At 39.8% G+C, this 20317-nt stretch overlaps 1 protein-coding gene and 1 pseudogene across 35 annotated transcripts in view; one reads left to right on the top strand and one right to left on the bottom strand.

Annotated features, from left to right (window-relative positions):
• The window catches only part of KLHL32 (kelch like family member 32), a 216073-nt gene that overhangs the window by 174764 nt on the left and 20992 nt on the right, over nt 1–20317 (top strand). For 26 of the 35 annotated variants that reach the window (XM_086317643.1, XM_086317639.1, XM_086317630.1 and 23 more), the window contains one exon: nt 8347–9073. The exons of 2 other annotated variants lie outside the window; for them this stretch is intronic. In XM_086317643.1, the coding sequence (XP_086173769.1) occupies nt 8347–9073 (727 nt within the window). The remainder of the gene's footprint in view (nt 1–8346; nt 9074–20317) is intronic. 7 more of the 35 variants (XM_086317660.1, XM_086317659.1, XM_086317663.1 and 4 more) reach the window with 1 other exon arrangement.
• On the bottom strand, nt 924–1033 carry LOC147365968 (U5 spliceosomal RNA; annotated as a pseudogene).

Here is a 20317-nt window from a genome sequence, read left to right as displayed (position 1 = left end):
CTGGTGACTAAACAACAACATTCTTTTTCCAGATTCTTTTCCCTTTTAGGTTTTTTTTTTTTTTTAATTGAATATAATTCTCTATCCTATAATGTAGGTCCTTGTTAGTTGTCTGTTTTACATATAGTAGTGTGTATTTGAGGATTCTACTTTAAAATATTACATTTTGGTGGATTTGTAAGTGACATATATCCCAGAGATAAAGAGACTCTTGCATCAACTCACTCATTTTACAGATGAGATGCCAAATGACTGCTCCAGTGTTGGCCATGGATTCTTGCTGTTCTTTGTATTGACTTTTCAAAGATCAGCTCAAATGGTGGCCAGTTCTTATAGATGTAAAAGGTATCATGGTATACTAACTTCATCTCTTTTTCCTACCTTTGTTTTTTCTTGATGTATAATTTACCTTTTTAAAAACTGACTTGTGTCAGAAGACTGAACCAAAGGACAACTCAAGTCCTTGTGTTTGCCCTCACAAATACCAGGAACTTAAATGGGGCAGGCCTCAGGGCACTTTTCCTGTGGTTCCTCCAGTCCTGTGTGTTTGTCACTGTCTGCGGGAGACATCCTTGCTTGCAAGGGCTCTTACTTTTGATGCTTGGCAGTATGTATTTTTTGAGCAAAATGTGTATTAAAGATGGTTAACAGGCACTTTTTTTTGTTCTTTCAATTTTCTGTTTCAAAATAATTTCTAACTTACAGGAAAGTTGCAAGAATAAGAATAGTAAAGAGCACCCATATGATTTGCTCATTTCTTAGCAAATTACTTCATTTGCTTTATCATATGTTCTCTGCCTCCATCTCTAGATATCTATCTCTCTATAAATATCTAGTAGGAGAATAGCTATTCAGGCAGAGAGGGAGAGAACACACATGTGTGCTTTTCTTCTGAGCCATTTGAGGCTAAGTTGTATACATCATGACTTTTTTTTTTTAAGTCCCTAAAAAAACTCCTCTTAACTGTTCTTTTCCACGGATATCTTTAGTAAAAGGCAAAAGACATATATGATCTGAAGAGAAGCTAGAGTATTACCAAGCACAAATTTTTTGCTAAAGGTGAACATAAGAGCATTTGTCAATCCTTCAACTTCATAAAGTTTTAAATGAACAATGAAAGAATATGTGTTATTACCATACCTGCTGAGCTGAATATTCTATTTAAAATCTGCCAGGTCTTTTTTTTTTTTCTGACAGTATATGAACCTGGGACCTCATCAGTTTTGATTCAATTGAAATATATTTCTCAGAGGAAAAAACAGCCTATGTGTCATATATAAGTCTGTAGTCAGCTGTAATGGTTAATGTACAACCTCCCTTGAAAACTGTTTTAACAAGCAAAATGTTGACACAGTTTTAATTATAGCACTTGAGTGAGCACTGTTGTAATTTTTAATATTCCTCCATCGTAACATTTTCATTGTTCTGGTGGAGCAACGCACTCTGATCTTATGTCCCTAGTTTCTGCTGCTTTTGGATCAGATTGTTGCCATTTTGAACAGAAATCTTTCATTTCATCTCAAAGAGGAGAATAAAGCTGTAAAATTCTGTGCGTTTATTTATTAATATGAACTTTCCTCTATGTCAGTCATTATTCTGGTGTAGTATGTCACTATTTAGAGCTTTAACATGACTCATATTAAATAAATAAGCTTCTGTGTAGTCGAACATAGCAAATCTCAACACCTGTTCACTTACACGTGGGAAACTCCACATTTTTCATCTGAAGAAACTGTATATTTAAAGGGTATCTTGCTAAAGTGTTTACAGTTTATTGAAATTTAAGGCATAAAATAACATATGAGTTAGTGTACCTGAACACAACATACATAACAGTCCATGCAGCTTCCCTTTGAGGCCATGTATTAGAAGATGGTGAGCATCCTTGATCCTCTGTTTAGAAGGGGAAACTTCTCTCTGTGCATTGTCACTCACTCCATTAACACATGCTCTGCTCCCCACAGCTTGTGTCCCAAGCACTCTTTTAACATGCCAGGTTCGTTGGTGGAGCTTCAGGAATGCCAGGAGGTTGCTGACTTGCTCTTATGCCCTTCCTTTGTTCCTTTCTAAATCTGCAGGCGTGTGGAATTTGTGCTGCCTGTCGGTCACTGCGGGGAGATGGGTGCCCTGGCTTATCTCAGTAGGATGACAGGACTGGCAAGGATATAGACACTTGTGCCTTCACAGCAGGGCGCCTGCAAAAGGCAGGTCTCTGTTTTCTCCATCAACAAAGCAGTTTGCAACCAAGTTTTAGAATAAGAGAGTAATTATAGCTGCCCCAGGCCAAGGGGGTTGTGTCGGACTGTGGGCAAAAATGCCGCTTCTTGCTTACTCAGCTTTGGCTGATGAATTCTGTGATGAGAACATCCTCCTCAGTGAAAAAGAATACTTGTGAACCAAGAGAAAGAAAGAGTTACTGCTTTCGACAGGGCTTTATCTTTTGTTAGTGTTGGAGAAAAATACTCAATCACTCATCCGATGAGAACTGCTCTGTAAAGGTCATTTTAATATATATATTTGCAAGATATAAAGGTGATTTTATGGAAGAGCGCATTGATGTGTATTCTTGGATTTGGGATAACTTCCTAATTCATATATTTTCCAGAGAATCTGTGAATATAAAATTTCTTATTGCTTTGGGGGTCATGTTGGACAGTACACATACTTGTGGACATATATAAGCAGAGATAGATTTCAAAACAGCAGCTCCTTTCAAAGGATCAGGAATTTTATATTTTAAAACAGCAGTTTCTATCTCTGTGTGTTTGAGAAACAGTAAAGGAATTTGGATCACAGCTTGAGGGCTTATCATGTTAGGAATGTGACGTTCGTTCATATATTTCACATATTTGTGAAATACATCTAAATAGGTTGCATACTTTAATTGAATCAGAAAATTTTGCATAATTTAAAATTATATACTTTTATATTTAGTATTATATATCCTATTCATAGAATAGCAGTCAGTGGGGATACACTGAGAAAACTAAAAGGAGGGGACTATTTTCTATTTATTTTTGAGCCAGGTTTAGTTAACAGGGGATCACCTAGAACTTAAATATATATTCCCATTAAGAAGTGAGACAGAAGTTCAATACTCAGAGGAGCCCATTCCTCTAAAGACTGGTTCTTTACTTAAAAACTCTATAATTGGCACCGTTAAACCATGGTTTTTATGCAAAAATAATCCATAAATGAGAGTCATTGAAAAACATTTTCACCTATCTAAAGCAAAGCATGTATTTTTTAAAAAGATTTTTTTCCTCTAATTTAGACAATACGGAAGTTGGGTTTGATTTTGAGTGCCCAGATTCTATCTTAAAATAGTTTTTGATGAACAAATAATGATTATATGATATAATAGAACATATTTATAATTTGAAAACGGCATTTCTGGTTCCAGCTTTTCCATTAATCAGCTGCATGACTTAGAGTATGTCAAATAACTTGTCTGGATTTGATTTCTCTTTATAAGATTTAGAAGTTTGAACCAAACGTACTCAAAAGTTTCTTCTTGCCCTGATATTTTCAAATTTATTTGAGGGATTAGCATATTACAATGTGCATTGCATTGCTAATAATTTCAGATAGAGGTGGCCAGCGCCAATCGTGGAGGGAGTAAAACGAGGACCATATACAAATAAGTCCAGTGCGTGCTGCCTTGTGTGAGAGCTTATAAGGGCTTTACAGGAAAACCACAAAGATGAGATGATGAAATAGGAGACTGAAGCCTGTGATAGATTAGTCATGTCCGACTCTTTGAGACCCCATAGACTGTAGCCCTCCAGGCTCCTCTGTCCATGGGGATTCTCCAGGCAAGAATACTGGGGTGGGTTGCCATGCCCTCCTCCAGGGCATCTTCCCAACCCAGGGATCGAACCCAGGTCTCCCACATTGCAGAAGGATTCTTTACCATCTGAACCAGTGGGGAAGCCTATAGACAGACAGATATGGATATATACAGAATCTGATGTCATTGGTTCAAAAGAAATGTGAGAAATAGCCTAGGAATAGTTACAAAGAATTTTCCATTATGCACCAAATATGTGTAGCCTACTATGTGCTAGACATTGTTTTTATCAAGAAACTGAGAGATATGTTGACACTGGAATAAGCAGTAGTAAGTGCTCCTTTGAGGAAGAAACAATTGTCCATCAGGGCAAGATGAAATGGATTGGGTTAGGCACGGTGCTTGGGAGATTTCCTGTGGTCTTTGGAGGTGGCAGTCCCTGTGTTTCAGATGGTTTAGGAAACACCTTGCCTAATGCCCTGTTTCCTAAGTACTCTTTGATCTGTCCTCCCAACCTGAATCCTTGTGTTCTTTTCCACTGTTGCTGTCTTTGTCGCCTAAGCAAGTGAGAGATAAAACTTTCACTGTATGCTCCACCCACCCCCATCAATTAAAATATTCTAGAAATTAGGGCGATGGGAATGTCAGTGTGTCAGAGTACTTAGAATAGGATTTTCACCTTCCCTGAGTTATGCTTTCTAGATGTAGTATCACCAAAAGCCAAAAGTTCCTTAAATAAACATTTGCAAATATAAGCCCCAAAATGCACTACAGAGCTACCTGTGGTCTCTGTGTTTCATGTCCCAATGATGAATCAGCCTTCTGTGTATACTATAGTTTCTAATGGTGGTGGCTTAGTCCTAAGTCATGTCTGATGCTGCAACCCCATGGACTGTAGCCTGCCAAGATCCTCTGTCCATGGGATGTCCCAAGCAAGAATACTGCAGTGGGTTACACTTTCCTTCTCCAGGGTATCTTCCCGACCCAGGGATCAAACCTAGGTCTCCTATGTTGCAGGCTGATTTTTTACTGACTGAGCCACCAGGGAAGCCCTAGTATAGTTTCTATTCTAAACCTCTTAAATGGGCTCCAGGATTGCATGTACCGCCTTGCCCTCAATTCAGCATGGCAATGAATAGTGCTCCATTGAGGTTCGTGGTATAGAAGTGATTTTAAGGTAGCCCATTGTTTTGGATTTTCTTTGCCATTTCTTCCATTATCTGGATAAGTAAGAGTTATCCATGGTTTCAATGATTTTTCTCTTTTATATTGTCACCAAAGTAAAAACTGAGTACGACGACACTTTTACTTTTGTTTATGTATTATTGCAAAAGCAAAACTGCAGAGTGTTTGTATGCCTTCCTTTATGCCATCAGAATCAGGTGCTGATTTATAGAGCCAAGGTCTGAAAGTATGCTGTCTTGCCCGTAGTAAGAGCTTACCCATATCTTACTATAAAGGAAACACATTGTCTTAGCCCTAGTATTAGCTACACATGCCCTATATCTTTATTAAAGCATCCTACTTAAGTTTCAGTTGATTTTAAGCCTTTTAAAATTTGAAACAGCAGACTCAGGTTACTGTAATACAGCAGCAGTTTACAGTCTCATGGATGGGACTGTCTAAAACCTTCCTGCTCAAAATGTGGTTCATGGACTAGCAGTGTACACATCACCTTGGAGATGGTTAGAAATGTGGACTTGCAATCCTTCTCTTCCTCCTACTGAATCAGAATCTGTATTTTGGCCAGAAACCCCAGGTATTCATGCACATATTAGGTTTGAGAAGCACTGGATTTAAATCTAGCACTAATACCCTATCTAGGTGAGATTGGTTTGAATTTGGCAGACCTGTAAGTTGTATTTACCTTTGATCTGGAGAAAAGATAAACCCAACAGATATGAATGACTATGTAGTCTGAAAATATTTATAAATAATAAATGTGTGAAAATTATATGAAAAATGTGAGAAGTTAGACATATTGGCAGTAAGAAAAAAGAGCCCAGAAAATGCAGACTATATGTATGTGCACAAAGTTTTCTGTAATACATAATACTTGGGGAAATTGAGCATGGACCCTCTCATGATATTTGTGACGTAAGGGGTGATAAGTAGACAGAAAGCCGGAAGTGATAGATCACAGTGATAGATCACAGTGGTCACTGTTCCACTGCCCGCTTGTTTCCTTAGAAATTTTCTTAAAAGCAGAGCCTGGCTGTGGCTTATGTTCCTTTCACACAGTAAGTGACAATGTTCACTAGAAAGATCAAGGTAGATTGGACAGTGTTAAGAGATGGGCTGGAAGATTGATTAGGGCATGGGAAGAACTGATTTATGAGGAAGGAGGAAAGTAATTAAATGGCAGCACTGTGCTATAAAAAGAGGCTATAGAGACATGAGCATTTCTTTGGTAATTCTCCAGAGCTGTTTTCCTGTAGTATCCATATGCAAGATGCAAAAACATTAGGCTCTAAGGATTCTGAGAAGTTTGTTACAAAACAAAGCAATACCAGCTGGAATGACTCAAATTAGGAGCAATATGAAGGATCAAGTTTAAGAAAATTTTACCTGGTACAGGAGTGACCTTCAGTGGGATGACTTTATCTCTGAAAACTTTTGAAAGCCCTGTGGGACAAAGAATGGAAAATCATTTATTAAGTTGTAGAATTATCTCCCCAGGGAAATAATTGGAACCCATTTCTTGAAACTTCTAAAATTAGGGTGGAGGAAAACCAGGATGTTGCCTGTGGGAAAACTCTCCACTTCTGGCAGAGACCTGGTGATTGATGAGTAACCTGTTTCTTCTGCACTGTCTTTGATTATTACTGTTTTACTGTACACAGGTAATTTTTTTCATCAGGCTAGTACCTTATTTAAATTAAAAAAAAAAAAAAAACTAGTTTCTGGAAAAACAGCCAAAGAGTGTCTCTCATCTGCCCTCCATGGTGTCTGCCTGTGTGGCATCTGTTGGCTGCCTGGCACCCAATGACATTCTTTTTCCATTTCTCTTCACTCATTATTCATTAAGAGATGCAATTTAGCATATATTGGAAGCAGATTCACTGGCTACATTCTCTTCATCTGGAGAACTAAAAAGACATGCCCGCAATATGCCTTGCCTTTTGGAGCCGTTCGTCAAATGGATACAAGTCAGAAATGATCGAATGCTACAGAGAGTTTAGCAGTCCTTTTCACCAGGATGAAAACCCGGCTCATGTTTGTCAAGGAGTAATGGTCTGAGGCCATGACATTTCCTTCTGTCTCTGCAGGTGTTTTTTCCTCTAGTGCAGTGAGTCAGCTGAAAAAGGAACCCAGAACCCCAGTTCCATTGGTCAGAAAGCAAGTAAAACACAGCAAAATTATCTAGTATTCTATTTATTTTTTTATGCTACTTCCTTCAGGTCCACATTTATATTGCTTAGGCAATCTAGTTTAATATAGGTACTATTCAGAATAAAGGGCTTCCCTGTGCCTCAGCTGGTAAAGGATCTGCCTGCAATGTGGAAGACTTGGGTTTCTATCAAATATGTTGACTGGAATTATTAGATATACTTCTTTATGCTGGTGTTTGGAAATCTTTGCCAAACTTAAATATTAAGTCACATTAATTAACTTACTTTAAGTGCTCCATATCATGAATTGACTTTTTATTGCTATTGTTTTCTAAACTATTCTTCAGTTTTGGTATTTATGACTTAATATGCCTGCTTTAAAGAAATTCTATTTTTCTGTAGCCAAAAGTTTTTACTTTTTCCTTCTTGAAAGATTTCTAGACCTAAACAAAAAGGCTAGGATTAAATTCTGCTCTTGTGTCCATAATACAAAGATAATTTCCTCTATATCCTGTTTTTATGAAAATAGCTCTATTAAATTGCTGTATCTTACAGTGCAAACAACAACCATCTTCAAAATGAAAACTAATTGAGAAAAAATAAAATGGATAGATTGCAATCTTTCTTTTTCTTCTCTTGCTTCCTGACTGATACCCTACCAAGGGAGCAGGGGAAAAAGTCCTTTTTCTTTTAAAATCATGCTACTAGTGTCATATTGATTTTCTCTCAAGTACACCCTCTGGTCTCAGATGCTCACATATTTTCGCACATTACTCGTATTGATACAGCACCTTGGCTCACTGGTTGACATATGTTGCTTACACTGATGACACGGTTCACTGTTGACACTTCCTGGTGGAGGTGGGGGCACCAAGCCTCTTATGCCTAAAACCCAAGAGAACAGCCTATTGCATTACCATATTCTCATTTTTTGAAAAGTAATTATTGTTCACCCGAAGTGATACTTTAAGTCTTGTCAATTTTACTTAACATTGTTCCTAATCGCTCCAGTAGTGTTTTGAGTTCTTTTGTGTCTCTGCTGATGCAGAAAGGGAAAAAAATATCCCTCAACTGGGTATCACAATATTTGAGTGGTACATGGTTTGTAAGGAAAAAAAGGAAATTATGAAGTGTCTGAAATAAAACATGGCAAGGCCTGTGCGCCCCCTTGCTTTGGCTCTTTCTTACCTCTGCGCTCTCTCCGCCTCCCTGCCTCTGTTTCAGCTAGCCGTGAGGTGGTTGGAACACAGCTGTCATTACCAGTACTTGGATGAGCTCCTGCAGTATATCCGCTTCGGCCTCATGGACGTGGATACGCTCCACACAGTTGCCCTGTCCCACCCCCTGGTCCAGGCGAGCGAGACGGCAACAGCTCTGGTCAACGAGGCCCTGGAATACCACCAGAGCATCTACGCACAGCCCGTGTGGCAGACTCGCAGGACCAAACCGCGGTTCCAGTCGGATACCCTGTACATCATTGGTGGGAAGAAGCGCGAGGTCTGTAAAGTCAAGGAACTCCGGTACTTCAATCCCGTGGATCAGGAGAATGCCCTCATCGCTGCCGTGGCCAACTGGAGTGAGCTGGCTCCCATGCCCGTGGGTAGGAGCCACCACTGTGTGGCGGTCATGGGGGACTTCCTGTTTGTAGCAGGAGGGGAAGTTGAGCATGCCAGTGGTCGGACGTGTGCCGTGAGGACTGCCTGTCGCTATGACCCCCGCAGTAACTCCTGGGCAGAGATAGCACCCATGAAAAACTGCCGGGAGCATTTTGTGCTGGGAGCCATGGATGAATACCTCTATGCTGTCGGGGGCAGAAATGAACTGCGTCAGGTTCTGCCTACCGTGGAGCGGTATTGCCCCAAGAAGAACAAGTGGACTTTTGTCCAGTCCTTTGACCGGTCCCTGTCCTGTCACGCTGGATATGTGGCTGATGGTCTTCTGTGGATATCAGGTAGAGCATGCTTAATGGATTTATTACAAAACACTTTCATTCATAAATTGAAAAGTCAGGCTTTGGTAGTTGTGTCCACATGCGTCTGTGAACAATTCAGCCAAGGATGCCAGTTTAGCTAATTCACATTCATTTACTGGGCACCTGTTTCTATAGAGAGCAGTGTAAGGGGAAGTAATTGACCTTTCTGTGACTTTCTTAGTGATTAGTGGGGTAAAATTTCAAAAATGGAAATTAATGGCCCATTAACATCTCTTTTTCTACCAAACCTTCTATTGTTTAGATTGTCAGCTTTTCATATTCATGGATTATATTACACTCCTGTGGTCCTTAGCTTTTCCTTTCACCTTGGGCTGTCTGAGTAGGAGCCATTCTATCAAAGACAGGGCAGGTGAAGAAAAGCCCAGTTTATCCATATGGATGGGTATAACAGTGGGAATAGATCCAGGTCAGAGCCATTGCTGTGCATTGAGGGAAGAGGTTTAAATTATTGGCTAAAATAACATTTTCCTTTTATTTGTGAATTATAGTTTTTCATGCCATCCCGGTCCTATATTCCTATTTACTTTCCCATTCTTCCTAATTATTTGGGGGTTTTGACTATTTTGCTTTTTCTTGTATTCGTATTTTTTGGAAGGCTTTTGATTATTAAAAGAGGAGAGATACTAATATAATGAATCCCATGCTCCTATAACCCAGCTTCAGCAGGTACCTGCTCAGGGCCAGTCTTGGCGCATTCACACCCACGTGCCACTTCTAGCTTCTCATGTCTGTCTTTGCACTGCTACAGAAGGAACCTACGAGGCATGTGTTATTAACATCACATTATCAACTTGTGTTTCCAATACTGTTATTGAAAAAAACCTCACATGTACTCCTTTGAAAAGTTTGCCTATTAGGGAAGAAAGTTGCATCTCCTCTCAGTTGGAGGATACTCATTTTGTGACCCAAATGGAACTTACTAGGTTTCTGTGTCAAGGACAAAGAGGAATAGTCAAAGCAAATAAATACTAAGAGTAACTTAGAGATGTTTGTACTTGGAAGAAATAATCATTTTTAAGTACACTAGTGAAAACTTCTGTTTCCTTCAGTAATCGTCTCTAATTTAAAATCTGCTCCAACAAAATTCTCCCTTGCATTTAAAGTAAATTCACTGGACTCTGCCCATTTTTCCTTCTGCTATCTTCAGTAACTAGGGAGACAGCTGTAGTCTTGGCGTCTCTGGGTAGTGCCTCAATTATTGGCAATTCACTGATTTTTATTGAATAAACCTGGCTCATGTCTGGATTTAATTGCTCAATAATTAATGAATGAAGATTGAGACCAAAGAAGAGGGTAAATGAGGATAAATTACTGTTCCTGTATGCCAAATCAACATTTGATATGAGTGTGTATGCTATTATATATTGATATAGATAAGACCTCATTTATCTGGTGACTTACTCCTTTTTCTTTAAGTATATATTTCAGCGGTTAAGAAAAAAGCCACCAGGACTATATCCTGTTAGATTTGTTGAAGAAACCTTAAACTTGGCTACAAGAGAGTCATTACTATTAGGAAGAACGGATCTGTACTTAGATAACAAAGCAATGATGGATTTATAAAATCAGTATACTTTATATTGTCTTCCAGCTTAACATTCCTTCCATTGACTCATTCAGTTTTCACATATGCCTAAGGTATTGCATTCCTAAATTTTGTATTGCATTTTCTAAATTTTAGAAAATTTAAACTTTCTCATAAACTTCTCATAATTTAATGATTATTCCTTATTTTTAATTTTGGCTATAAAACTTAAAAAAAATGCTGGAGTTTCCCTTACATAGTCTTAGAGGTATAACGATTTAACACTTTCTTGAGTGAGGCCTTAAGAAAGCAGAGAAGTTTATCAGCCTAGATCTAGATCTCTCAACCAGGTTCAGTTCAGTTCAGTTGCTCAGTCGTGTCTGACTCTTTGCGACCCCATGAACCGCAGCATGTCAGGCCTCCCTGTCCATCACCAACTCCTGGAGTCCACCCAAACCCATGTCCATCGAGTCGGTGATGCCGTCCAACCATCTCATCCTCTGTCGTCCCCTTCTCCTCCTACCCCCAATCCCTCCCAGCATCAGGGTCTTTTCCAGTGAGTCAGCTCTTCGCATCAGGTGGCCAAAGTATTGGAGTTTCAGCTTCAACATCAGTCCTTCCAATGAACACCCAGGAATGATCTCCTTTAGGATGGACTGGTTGGATCTCCTTGCAGTCCAAGGGACTCTCAAGAGTCTTCTCCAACACCACAGTTCTAAATCATCAATTCTTCGGTGCTCAGCTTTCTTTATAGTCCAACTCTCACATCCATACATGACCACTGGAAAAACCATAGCCTTGACTAGATGGCCCTTTGATGGCAAAGCAATGTCTCTGCTTTTTAATGTGCTGTCTAGGTTGGTCATAACTTTCCTTCTAGCTGACTTCTCTCTCCATGTGGGTCTGTATGTTTCCTTTTCCGTTTTATTAAATGTATCCATTTATTTCAGTTCCTGCTGCTGTATCACTTTGTTTTTTCCCTACTATGAAAGGAAATAATTTCCTTTGTTCTCTTTTTGCACTAATGCATTCTGCCTGTGTTAACCATACTTAATGAAAACAATCACAGTTTTCTCAGGTTTGTTTCTCCCTACTGTGTACTTGAGATGAAAATCTTACTTCCCTGTGTACAGTACAATACCTTTAATTGGAAAGAGGAGGAAATCACCAGTGACATTTCTAATACCTTCAGGCCCAGCTTATAATAAATCAGTTGTGAATCTAACCATGGATAGGAAAGGGTTGCTAGGGGCCCTTTAAAAAAAAAAAAGGTATATAGTTCACCCTGACTGTCTCTGATTTAGAAGTGTTACCCTGATTTCTTTTTGGAGTAGATAAAAATATTTCGAGCTGTTCCTTATCCTTTACCAAATAATTAATTTTTTCCAGTTTAACTAATGGTGTATCGGGTCATTGACATCCTTCTGGTATACTGTAAACTTTGCCTGAGGTGACGTGGATTTTGGGGGCTTATTTTTGTTCCATAAAACACAAAACGAATGTTTCTTTAGAGACTCAGTATTTCCAGTGTGCTCACTCCCTTCTCTGTACCCTCTCCCCTTTGCTGTCCATTTTAGGGTCAGGACACCTGGAAACCCGCCCCTTGTTTTTAAAATGAGACAAGCAGAGATGAATTCAGAAAACCGAGCTGTGTAGATATGCCCATTAGCATGTGATTTAAGATGTTAGAGACAGTGAGATTTTACAGGCTCCTCTAGCATCTGACATTGTGACCCAGTTCACAAACACGCACATCATTTCTACTTGAAATTCACAATCCTGAAGTAAAGTAAGCATTAAGTATCCCACTGTGGCACTTTTTAAAGGCATGCTCTCCATTGTAAGAGACTGTTTGTGAGCTACTGAAAAGATCCTTTTTCGTGTGAGTGAAAGTGAATCCCGAACTCATCTTGCAAAATAACTTACTTTTCATTTTTGTCAATTGGCAGCAGGATAATGGGACACTAACCACAGAATTAGTTCCTTAAAACTACAAAGATAAGACAGTTGGTATTGCATTTCCTCAAGAGTGGCATCAGTGCTGTCTTCATTCTCTCAGGAAATGGTCTATCCTTATTAAGTCAGTGCTGGATCATGGATACATAAGATTAAATCAGCAAACACACTTCCTGCCCTCTAGGAGTGGACAATCAAAGAGTTTTTTTCAGCTATTTCATTCGTGAAAGAACATTTGCTAGGGCTTCTTTAACTCCCTAGAATATATGTTTATTTTCATCTTGATTAAATTTAGATGAAGTTTGCATTTGCCCCATTTAAAATAACTTTTATTTATTCAAACCCATTAAAGGGCCTTTAATTTTTCTGGTATTCATCATAATTAGAACAATATAAAACATAGTCAGCATTTTGAAAATGCCACAGCTATAGCTTTAATGTGTAAGTATTATTGCAGAGGGAGAGGGTGGGAAGATTTGGGAAAATGGCATTGAAACATGTATAATATCATGTATGAAACGAGTTGCCAATCCAGGTTCGATGCACGATACTGGATGCTTGGGGCTGGTGCACTGGGACGACCCAGAGGGATGGTGGGGAGGGAGGAGGGAGGAGGGTTCAGGATGGGGAACACATGTATACCTGTGGTGGATTCATTTTGATATTTGGCAAACTAATACAATTTGTAAAGTACAAAAATAAAATAAAATTTAAAAAAATATATTATTGCATCTAAAGAAACTATATACAAAGTACTGGGGACAAGCAGGGGGCATGACTGAGGCTGGCTGTGTGAACTGAGGTCACAGACTGAGGGCTCATGCACGTGTGAAGCGCGCTCCACTCTTTGCCAGCCAGCAGACTGGGCAAGTTTCCTCATCTCCCTGAGTGGTTCTGGGCTAGTGCTGCAGCCACAAAGCACAAAGGCAGGTCCCACGCCGGGCTCACGGTTTTTAAATGGATGATTACAGTGTCGTGTGATGTGTGTGATGGGAGATGTCTTCCCAAGATACAGAAGTAGCGTGAAGCAGGGAGTAATCAGTGTAGGGGAGCCAGAGGCTTCATGGAAGTTTGTGGCATCTTCAGCCTCACTTAGCCCCAGGTCCTTTGGCTGCTTCCTACTTGCCTATTAACCCCTCCCTGTGCTCAGGCTTGAGCTTCATGGTCCCACCATTTCCATAGCTCTCTTAGCCTCTGGCAAGCATCCACTGTTGGAAAAACCCTGTGGTCCACTTTGTACGTGTACCTGGGCAGCTGAGCTCGGTGGGAGGAGCCAACTAAGGGGGGCTTGGTATATATATCTGCTCAGCCCCCAAGTCCTCTCTATGCCCCACCACTAGGGTCTCATCTACCCTCCTTCACTAGCTTCCTGCCTCCTGTTTCTCAGAGCAAATGGAAGTGAGGAGGTTCTCAGAGCAAATTAAGTATGAGAAGGTGGTGAAGAGTGCGAGGAGCCAGAGGAGCTAGAGATGGTCTGGAAATGCTAGTGAGGAGCATACAGAGGACAGGGTATGAAGGAAGGAGCCTGAGAATGTGCAATGGCAAGGCCAGAGGAGGAGGTGTATCATAGAAACCGAAGCCAGAGCAGGAGGGTGGGTGAGAGGTGTCCCAAGACTGTGGGGACGTCCAAGTCCAGAATATATCCTTGGCATTTTTCAGCCAGGAACTACTTGGTGGTTTTATTGGAAGCAGTTTCAGGAGAATGAGAGAAGGTAGAAGCTAGAATGTAGTGGTCAAAGGTGTGGATGGAAAGTGAAGAAGTGAAAGCTGCAAGCGCAGGCCACCTTTGGACAATGCTGGGACGTCATCAAAGCTTGACTCCCTGAACTTGAGCCTTCCCCTCAGCTTGCCTGTTACCCTGCTCCATCCTGCAGGGAGAGAGGGTACTGTGCTAGGTACACACATACTTCGGGCTGGGTGACAGCTTTTCATTATAATTAATAGTGTTTTGGCTTTAGGAAGAATAAAGGAGGAAAGACGGAAGGAAAGACAAAGAAGTTTGGCTGAGAGAATGGAGATTAGGTAGAGGAAAAAAAAAATCTAGGTCAAAGGAGGGAACTTTTTTTGAGGAATGAGTGCATTAAGCAAATTTATAGCTAAGGGGAAGGACAGAGTGAATTTGAAGTGAAGGACTGGGGGCATCTTCTGGTTTTAAGTGCTGAGAGCAGCTCATAGGTACCAGGAATAGGAATAAGTGTGGGGGATGCAATATTGACTGCAGACACAGGGTCCCAGACAGGACAGTGGGAGTTAGGCAGGGGCTTGGGCTTGGACAGGAGGAGAGAGCACCCCCCCCACCCCGCCAGCTCCAGGGCAGGATGCAAGCTGGGTGTGGACCTAGATGAGCTCAGAGAGGAGGGGCAGGGACCTGATGAGGGTCAAGCGAGAGGCAGAGTTGTCGGTGGAGGTCGTGCCATTTCAGGATCAGGAAGAGGGCCTGAGGGCAGTGGGTTTGGGAAAAGTTTCTGAGAGAAGACAGAGGGAACTAACATGTTTATACAAATTGTGTCAGAACCCATGCTAAATTGGAAACCACAAAATTATGGTATCCCAGTATGCAAATTTCTGTTCTATTTTTTGGTGGCACTTAGCAGAGTTGATGAGGGCAAATGAATTCACTCATGATGGAAAGTTTTTAGACTGGGAATGCCCCAGAGGATCTACTGGAAGAGTTCAGCATGCTGGGATCCCAGTTAGGTGGGGTCCAGGGCCTAAGGTTTCTTGAGGGAGAGATAAGTTTGTTGTGATGTGGAATGACTGCCTAAGAGGCTCTGTTTCTTGCTCCTGAGGAGGAGTTTGGGGCTTGATAGCTTGACATTCCACTAAAAAGTTCCTGAAAGTGTTAGTCGCTCAGTAGTTGTATCTAACTCTTTGCGACCCCATGGACTGTAACCCGCCAGGCTTCTCTGTCCATGGGATTTCCCAGGCAAGAATACTGGAGTGGGTTGTCATTTCTTTCTCCAGGAGACCTTCCTGACCCAGGGATCGAACTGAATCTCCTGCATTCCTGGCGGGTTTTTTACCCTCAGTTTCTAGTAAGCTGGAATTCCACTAAGAATGAAATAATCTTTTTTTTGTTTTAGGTCTCAGCAGCTAGCTGGTCCCAGCAGTTACTTTTTCTTCTGTTCCCCACTCCCCCCAGTTATGCTCCAGCCTTTACTACTCCCCATCTGAGAGAGATTAAAACAAAACCATTACAGTATTACACTGAGATGGAAGCCAAACAGAAATGAACCATTCTACAATGCTTTTGAAAGACTTAAATGGTTAAAAGAAAGCAATCAGATCACCTACACATTCTCCAAAATAATCACCAAAGCTTTCATCCTAAACTGACTTCCTTTTATTCTGAAGCAGCATTTAGTTTCCCCTCACATTGCTCCTGAAGAAATGAGGCTTAAAGAGGTTAAGTGGTTTTTTTGGACAACACAGTGATTATTTGGTGAAGAAGGAATTTGATTTCTGTGTCTCTGGTTTTTGAAAACCATACTTTCCCCCACGAAAGTACACAAATCAGTTACAAAAAAAAAAAAGATCTCAAAAACAGATGCTTACATTGTAAAAAGAACTTCCAAATGGCATGACTGAGAGTTAATGATACACAGAATAGTTCATACCTGGACATTTGTGTAGGATCAATGATCATTTGATTGTCTTTAATTAACTGACCATCTTAGGGCACAGAGTTGACCCAGATAATGTCTTTCTTTTTGTGTTTCTATAGTTTAGATTCTGAAACAGAAATGATATAAAGTTAAAATGTATAAAGGAACAGTGATAATATGGACTATTCTAAAGTATCAATATATTGGCTTAGGTTAGAACATTGTTTTCTGGAAGGATTACATATTATAATATAATAGCCTAATGGCCTTTCACGTTGGTAGCTTAAGTAGGTAAACAAACAAACAAACAAACAGCGATTGGCTCCATTTCTTTCATGGCGAGAATAGTCTTTGTTCAGATGATCAATTTGTGTCTGTCTAGATGAATTTAGAAAAAGAAAGTAGAAAAAAGAGTGAGCTGAATTGGTCTACCTAAGAATATGAGAAATATGTCATTTTTCTTTATTCCCAAGAGGAGAGAAGAAGAGTAAAGCTATTGGGTGAGCCAAAAAATTTGTTCGATTTTAAGTGAAAATACATATTTTTCATTTTCACTAGGAACCTGATTGAAAAACCTATTCACTAACCAAACAAACTTTTTGGCCAACCCAATACATCATAGAAATAGGGAACTGGTTGAAGAGTTTGTGTAATAGCAGGAAAAAGGTAAAAGATTCAACAAGAACACAGCAAAACCAGCACACTAGAGATAGGCAGTAGTGACCTTTAGAGTTTAATCCTGCTAGGAACCTGTAGAATCTTTGCAGGCAGGATTCCAGCTTTCTACAGAATAAGGAATTGGAGTTAGAGTGGATTTTACTGAGATTTTAAAGGTCAGCTGACATCTGCATTGTAGTAGATGTTACCATCACTTATTATTTCACTTAGTTAAAATACCGTGGTGCACACTTTACATATTTTGGGTTACGAATTTACATCTGCACACTCTAGGTGACATATATATATATATAAAATTTATATTTTCAAGTGCATCAATCTTTTTGTTATAGGTTTTTATAAATTTGAGACTTTCTATACAGGATTTCGAATGTATTAATTACCTATCCATTTGTGTGGTTTCCTCAAGTGTGATAGCAATAATATGGATTCTAGTTTTAATTTAATGCATGGATTAAGGATGCTTCTATTCAAGATGCTAATTTAGTAGAAAGATTCTTGGCTTTAATTGTTTATGTGGCAGTATTAACACTCCCAAAATACGGGCAGTATAATCTCATGTAAAAATAAGATAATAAAATGTTTATTTTTGCATTCATTATAAATATTCTCATGGTATCCCTTTTATCAAGGAATATTAATGAGTTTGGCTCTTTTAAAAAATGACTTATATGAACTTAAATAATGCCAGTTTATTCTTTTGATAATTAGACTATGAATGTGAAGTTTTTAAAAATCTTTGGCAAATTGGAGCAAGTTTACATACAGAGCAGAAGCTAAAACTGTTAAAAAGGAAAAAGTCTTTGATACCCTTATAAACCAGTCGGTAATTCTGGTTATTAGAAAAAAGAACTATAAGGAATCTATTTCAGATTACAAAATTCATTCATGAGTTCAGTATTCCATACTTAGTTACTTTTTCAGTATTCCATATATACTCATTTGTACCTTTTATGAAAATGGTAAGAAAGCTTTATGAACAAACTACTACAATATCGTGGTAAGCTTCCCTTTATGGATGGCTGCTATGCCAAGTCCTGTCATTCATCTGAAACCCGAGAGAGAGGTTTCAGTCTGCATTTTACATATGAGGAACCTGGGCTTGGCTGCTAAATGGCTTACCCAAGGATAGAGTCATAAAGGCGCTGTAAGGGGGGACACATAACACAGCTTGTGCTGAAATTCTCCCTCGCCACCCCAGATTACTGTGAGGCTGGCACAGCAGGCCTTCAAGAGAGCTGCAAAGAACTCTAGATGGTTTTCCATAATCTTGACTGGCTGACGGAATTCCAGCCTGGAGCAGCTTCCCTAAGAGCATTGTTGTTGTTGTTTAGTTGCTAAGTAGTTCCAACTCTTTGAGACCCCATGGACTGCAGCACGCCAGGCTTCCCTGTCCTTCACTATCTTCTGGAGTTTGCTCAAATTCATGTCCATTGAGCCAGTGATGCCATCCAGCCATCTCATCCTCTGTCGTCCCCTTCTCTTCCTGCCCTCAATCTTTCCCAGCATCAGAGTCTTTTCCAGTGAGTCAGCTCTTTGCATCAGGTGGCCAAAGTATTGGAGCTTCAGCTTCAGTATCAGTCCTTCCAATGAATATTCAGGCTGATTTCCTTTAGGATTGACTGCTTTGATCTCCTTGCTCCCCAAGGGGCTCTTGAGAATCTTCTCCAATACCACAATTCTAAAGCATCAATTCTTTGGTGCTCAGCCTTCTTTATGGTACTCTTATAACCATATAAGACTACTGGAAAAACCATAGCTTTGACTAGATTGACCTTTGTTGGCAAAGTAATGTCTCTGCTTTTTAATATACTGTTTAGGTTTGTCATAGCTTTTCTTCCAAGGAGCAAGCATCTTTTAATTTCATGGCTGCAGTCACCATCTGCAGTGATTTTGGAGCCCAAGAAAAGAAAATGTCACTGTTTCAACTTTTCCCCCATCTATTTGCCATGAAGTGATGGGAACGGATGCCATGATCTTCTTTTTTTAAACATTGCGTTTTAAGCCAACTTTTTCACTCTCCTCTTTCACCTTCATCAAAAGGCTCTTTAGTTTCTCTTCACTTTCTGCTATTAGGGTAGTATCATCTGCATATCTGAGGTTGCTGGTACTTCTCCTCGCAATCTTGATTTCAGCCAACAGCACGGACACATTCAGTTCTTTGATCCTGCTCTGCTCCAGTAGGGGTGCAGTCACTACATTAGGTACCACAGACTCCTATCAAAGACTTCAGTACTCTCTACTTACCAACAGAGATCCCTGAAAAGAAAAAAAAAAGAGCAGAGCCAACAGACTTGACCTAACTTGACTAATATATATTGACCAACACTATTTTATAGACATTGTCAGCATTGGTGAGTTGTTGCTTTTGAGCACAACGAATTTCGGAGTAGTGAGCTCGCAGTAGTGGAGACAAAGGTTGTTTGTTTGGCAGTCACCTGTCATCTTCTCCCTGGCATGCACTCATCCATTTGTCACAACGTTTTGTGGGAAGTTGAACAGGGAAGCTTAAGAAAAATGTTTTACTCTTGTCTTGATGATAGAAAGCATTTCTCACTGCTGGTAGCATGGTGGTAACTTTTCATTCCTTCTGGCAGTTTTTAAAGACTTATTTGACTTTGAGGGAACCTGCCGTATATCTTTAAGTCACAGTTCAAAAGTATAAGACAGGGTTGTTCATTTTCAATTTTGGCTGAAAAGTCTTAACTTTGACTCTCTGGCACTTCAAAGTTAGGGAAAACGTGGCTTTAAAAATGGTTGCTGATACGAGATGGCATATTTAATGACAGATGTATCTATAGAAAGCTGTTAAGATGCAGATTATCCCCCCTGGGGTGGGGGAGGGAGATCAAAACTGCCAATCTATAAAATATACTCGATAGAGGAAGGCATGGAATCTATCTTTGCAAGTGCTTTGATTGCAGGGGACAGTATAGCAGCATGTGGCATCATAACCCAGAGCAGACAAATCAGCTTGATGACTTTCAAAGCCGGGAATACTGCTGCAGGCAAGGGTACTCCAGTCTAGGAGAAATTAAAACATATAGAGACTGTTATTAATTCCATATCTATTTTTGTATAGTCAAATCTGTATGCAAATCCTTAGCATCTCATTTCAGAAGATTAATCTAAAAGTGAAGAGTGTTATGTGAAGGGAATGTAATGATAAAGCTCTGAAAATGAGTAATACTGCTAGAGAAATGTGGGCTGCAAACTTGGATGCTTTTTTAAAATTTATTTTTTGTACTGAGAAGAAATGCTTTTTATTTATATGCTCATTTGTAAGTTGTTTCAAAGGGGGAAAGCAATAGAACCAATTCTTAAGGTTTTTCCCTTGCCATCCTGACTTGGCAGAAGTTACAGCACTCAGCTTTTTAGGCACCTCCTGCAGTTTAACATTCTAGAAGTAATCAACCAAATAACTAACTAGGACTTTTA

This window comes from Bos grunniens, chromosome 9 (genome assembly GCF_055505025.1).
Source record: "Bos grunniens cultivar Pamir isolate PY7600 chromosome 9, Bosgru_T2T1.0, whole genome shotgun sequence".
NCBI lineage: Eukaryota > Metazoa > Chordata > Mammalia > Artiodactyla > Bovidae > Bos > Bos grunniens.
Note: the sequence above shows the minus strand (reverse complement) of the source record. Positions and strands in the feature narration are given on the sequence as shown.